At 38.7% G+C, this 4,844-nt stretch overlaps 1 protein-coding gene across 2 annotated transcripts in view; it reads left to right on the top strand.

Annotated features, from left to right (window-relative positions):
• The window catches only part of LOC108752230 (LIM domain only protein 3-like), an 81,893-nt gene that overhangs the window by 11,938 nt on the left and 65,111 nt on the right, over positions 1 to 4,844 (top strand). The window contains exon 2 of one of the 2 annotated variants that reach the window (XM_018492912.1): positions 2,718 to 2,724. The exons of the other annotated variant lie outside the window; for it this stretch is intronic. Coding sequence (XP_018348414.1) covers positions 2,718 to 2,724 — 7 coding nt within the window. The remainder of the gene's footprint in view (positions 1 to 2,717; positions 2,725 to 4,844) is intronic. 2 annotated transcript variants of the gene reach the window in all.

Raw genomic sequence — 4,844 nt, forward strand, 5'->3', positions numbered from 1 at the left:
TTTTTTTTTTTTTTTTTTAATTTAAATCCTAGGCACGATTGTCTCGGACTTTCAATGACGGCGACCAACGTCAGTCGGCATTCAATAATCGACTTTAAACTCATCAGTTGATTAGCACGTCTCGCCCGGCAGAAATGCGTCATAGTTACCTCGGGCGGAAGTCCTGTATTATTTCGCTTCGCGCGAGGTGATATAAAGTTAATGATATTTGGTGCCGTCACGTTCCGAAAGTTAATTCGTTCTCGGTATTAATACGGAGAGTGCATCCCCGATAATGAGATTGCGTTGTGCGAGGGGACGGATATAAGAGGTAGGTTATAAAGCTGGATCGTAATAACGTATTGTCTGGCGAGTCAGCGCGCGTGTCTATCGAAAACGAAACGACTCGTCGCGTACTGCCATGATGATCCGATACATTAAAAGAAGAAATCCGCGAGCCAGTATTTTGCATTTAATAACTTTAATCATACGCGACTTTAACACTTTCACTTTCACCAAATGCCTGATTTCGTCATTGAGCTTAATAAATTTAATTATTTTAATACTTTGTTTCTTTAATAATTTATATTTAATTAAATGAGAGAGATTTTATATTGGATCGAAGCGAATCTTAATGCTTAAATATATATTTCTTGTGTAAATGCTCTTTCATTTAATTATATTTATTCTCATTAATTTAAAAATTTGTATTATTACATTGTAACTTATATTGTTTCTTTAGTCCGGTTAGTTTCTTTATTTAAATACAATAGGTGTTTTAAGCCGTAAGAAATTGACCAACTACAATCGAATGCGAGGAGAATAGTTGATTGTAATTCGTCCATTCCTTATGGCTTAAGACTTAAAAATCTATTCTTAGATCCGGAGTTACTGTTTTAAATACACAATAAAAATCATTCTTAATCGAATAAATAAAATCATCAAATGACGATTTTATCTCTACGCGGTAAAAAACATTTTGTGTTAACATATGTTAAAATTTTGGTGTTAAATTTTTGACACACCCGAGCGTCAATTTAATATAATGTGATTATATTTTGAATATTTTGTGTTAAATTGATGTTTAACATTCATAGTAAAATAACAGAATTTATAAACAATATAACATATTATAGGATCGTATATATGATAACACAAACTATAGTAATCAATGCCTTAACCGGTCTAGCTGGATCTTAAATGCTTGTATGATTCTGTGTGAATTTATATACTACATATGTAGTCTTTTGAAACGCGCACCGAAATGATTTTTCGGTCTTGAAACGCTAACTCTGCTAAGCTACCGCAGTAATATCACGAGTTAAATTGACTAGCAATTTATGAATAAATAAATAATATAGTTTTCAAAACATAAATTCTAAGAATGGCTAAAAGATAAATGTACATATTAATTTAATGTACCTATTATACATATTATTTTTACGAAAAACCACAATTTGTTTCTAAAGTATTATATTTTTTACGGTAATTTTTCAACTGTGTACATAAATAAAATCTACAAATGACTGAGATTTGTGTGAATTTTATGCGTCATTCAGATATAGCTGACATGGCAAAGGCGATATCAAATCACACTTATTGTATTTACCTAATATACTGTAAAAAGTCTTTACGTTTTTCAATGGATTAGAAAAATAGACGAATGCTGCGATACTTTTTTTTACCTTCTCCTACATCTTAAAAAATTGTATATTATATACGATAGCCAACGTTAAAAAAGAACGCAATTTTTCAGATAATTACAAATTCATAAGAATTGTAATGATTCTAGTATTAATACTATATGAGACCATAATGTAAAAAATAAAGATTGTAATTTCTAATGAAATTTAAGAAGTTTAATAAAATTCTTTTATTAGGTTTATTAAAATTCTAACGAATTAAACAAGATGTTTCGCATTCGATCGGCTTTCAAAACGACAATGTGTATTTGGAGCGTTGTCAACACGATGCTTGGCCGTTAAAATGTTAATAAATCATAACCACAAGTCGTAACCGCAATTTCTTTCAGAGTTTGTCTCTCTTTCTCTATGACGCTGGCGAACTAAAAACCGCGCCTTTCAAGTCTAATGCACGGGCCCCATAAATCGAGGCGACTTCTTGTCGGTGGGCCAGACGATACGACGGTCCAGCCGTTTTTAGTTCCGCTCCGCTGCTATTATTACGCCACGCTTATAGGTCAGAAATCCACTCTTATACGGAGAAGATATTTATACGCTATTCCATTTGGGGCAATCATGGATGAAACAAGTTGGAGAGGATCCTCGTATTGCGACACATAAATTATGCACGTTGCCTTTATATACACTTTCCCTCCCGGATACCTTTATGCAAAAATCTTTATTCCTTCTGCGTCTTCTTTGTTCTTATCCGCCGGAGAGAGGGAGGGGGGGAGGGGGGTAGACGATCTTATCCCGCATGTTTGAGAAAATTTCGCCACCAATAATTTCACGTTTTTACGGTCGAATCTTGCGCAAGAGCCGATTTTAGCGGGCAACGTAATACTCTTGCAATTTTTTTTACTCCGCCAGTCATTTTTTTGTCTCGCTCGCAAATTAAAAATTTGTCATACGTAGTCGACCGTAATCTTTCAAACTAGTCCGGAGAGCGTTTTCTTCATTCGTTACACGGGAATCGCTTTGGTATCGGTTTGAAAGCGGATTGCACGGCTCAAAGTAAAATTACGAGTGTATCGGCCAATCATGCACGGCACGAAGAAAAAAGGTATTGACGTCGCCGATATGCACCGTGGCCAATGTGTTAATTAGACGGGTTTTCTTATGATCTGGACGCAATTACCGGTTTCTCCCCCATCCCGCGCTGCCTCGCAACATCGAGAAACGATCTGTCGCCGTCCATCGGCCGGGAGCCTCCGTTTCTTCCGTGAAAAAGAGACGTGGCCGGCCGTTCGGAAAGATTCAGATAATTACTTTCGCTTCTCGGGAGCACGCTCCGGCGAGCCCGAGCCCGAAACAACCGTATCTTGCGGTCATGAATTTAATTAAATATTTTCGTGGCCGAATGTGTCCGTTCGGCCGCGCGATTATCTCGCTGTTCTTTCGCGCGCGGAGACGAGGCAATTTACTTTTTTAATCTCCGTAATGAATTAAACGCTTTCCCCCTCAGTCTGGTTGCTCGCGATGCCGGCCTCACTCCAATCCCGACACCAATCCCCCTCGCGGTACTCCATTCCGTTCCGCACCCTCCGGCCCCCCCCCTCTCTCCCCCCCTTCTCTACCTTCCGTTCCTGGCATGCTGCTGTATTAGCTTTTCCGATGGTTCTTCGTTGCCCATTGAGCTTCGTCGGCCGCGATAGATATGCGCGCGTGCAGCTGTAGAGTGATATTGGTTGCTCGGAAAGAGCACGATCGCGATAATACGCGCCACCCACAAATGGCCGGCGCGAATGGGGGAAAAAAAAGGAACTACGGGTCTCCCGAAACAATTTCTGCTTTAATTGCTTAAACTTTCGCGTTAACGAGAGAAATAGTGGATTTAAATTTCAGAATTACGGAAATAGTAGTCTCTCGAACTGATATTTTCCAACGCAATTTACTGTATTGAAAAATAATTTTCCTAAATCTGAGTAATATTTTCTTGAATGGTACTAGGTAAGCGTTTCTTTATTACAAATATAATAGTTATTTAAAAAAAGAAAACTTAAATCTACTACTTAAATCAACTAACACACGTTTACGTTTGTTAAATATTTGTTTGCAGTAAGGAAATGTTTACTTACCATTAGCAATATTCAAGAAAATATTATTTAGATTTAGGAATTTTTATTTTTCACTGTGTAATTTATGCAGATTGGTCTCTGTAGTCGGCGAGCCGATAATTGTTTGTCCGCGAATTCTTCAATCAATTTGAAATAGATTTTTTTTTAATGACAATGTCAAGGGAGCCATAGTTTCTAAGTTATAAACGATTGAAAACGAACAGGGTTTGCTAAGGAAATAAGTTTCAAAGGTGCAAAAAGATAGTAAAACCTTATTCCTCATTTAATTCCAAGTAAACTGCTTTAACGAAATTGTAATTTAAGGATTAGTTACAAAGTTATTTAATGTTGAAAATTGGAAACTTACGACAAATGACTTTGCTCGACTTTATGCTGAGGAAAAACCGATTTCACCATTGGTCAAAGGATCTATAGATAAAAAAGAGTCCGCTGAAGATCTAAACACTCGAAGCGTAAATTTTAGAGCTGATCTTATAACCATTTTTTGTTTTTTTTAGATTATATTTATCTGTACAGAAAAAGTCTATTATTTCCTCGTCTCCCCCTCCCCGCTCCGTTTCTTTCTTCACCGTAAAAGCCTGACTAAAGTTTAATGATGCGATTCGCGGTTCCCTTTCATTTACCCGATTGTAAAATTGACTCGGTGCCATTCGACATGCCGTTGCTGCGGTTTTCTCCATCAATCCTGCCGACGCGAAATCGGTGCTTTCCGATGCACTCGACAATGAAGAGAGGGAGCCGTGTCGGCAAGTGTACATATATCTCGCATCGTCTTCCCCCTCCCCTCGTACACGGATAACAATCGGAGTAACCAGCGGGAAACCACGAGGGAAGACAGTAAAGCATCGAGAGTGCGCGTTTCTACCCTCGCCGCGGAATCTAATTTCGTCGAATGTCATCCCCGAGACTTGGCTCGACGGTAGTGCAACGATCTGCATCCGAGCGTTCGAATCGCTCGATAGCGATTTCCAGTTAGAGGCTAAAAGGAGGAGGAGAGAACGTGGAGGGGGGGGGGTGTCGAGGGGCCGAAAGAGAGGAAATCGGGGGTGGATGCACTGTCCGATGTGAGTATGGGTGTGTGTTTGTGTGTGTGTGTGTGTGTGCG

This window comes from Trachymyrmex septentrionalis, unplaced genomic scaffold (genome assembly GCF_001594115.1).
Source record: "Trachymyrmex septentrionalis isolate Tsep2-gDNA-1 unplaced genomic scaffold, Tsep1.0 scaffold6, whole genome shotgun sequence".
Taxonomy (NCBI): Eukaryota; Metazoa; Arthropoda; class Insecta; order Hymenoptera; family Formicidae; genus Trachymyrmex; species Trachymyrmex septentrionalis.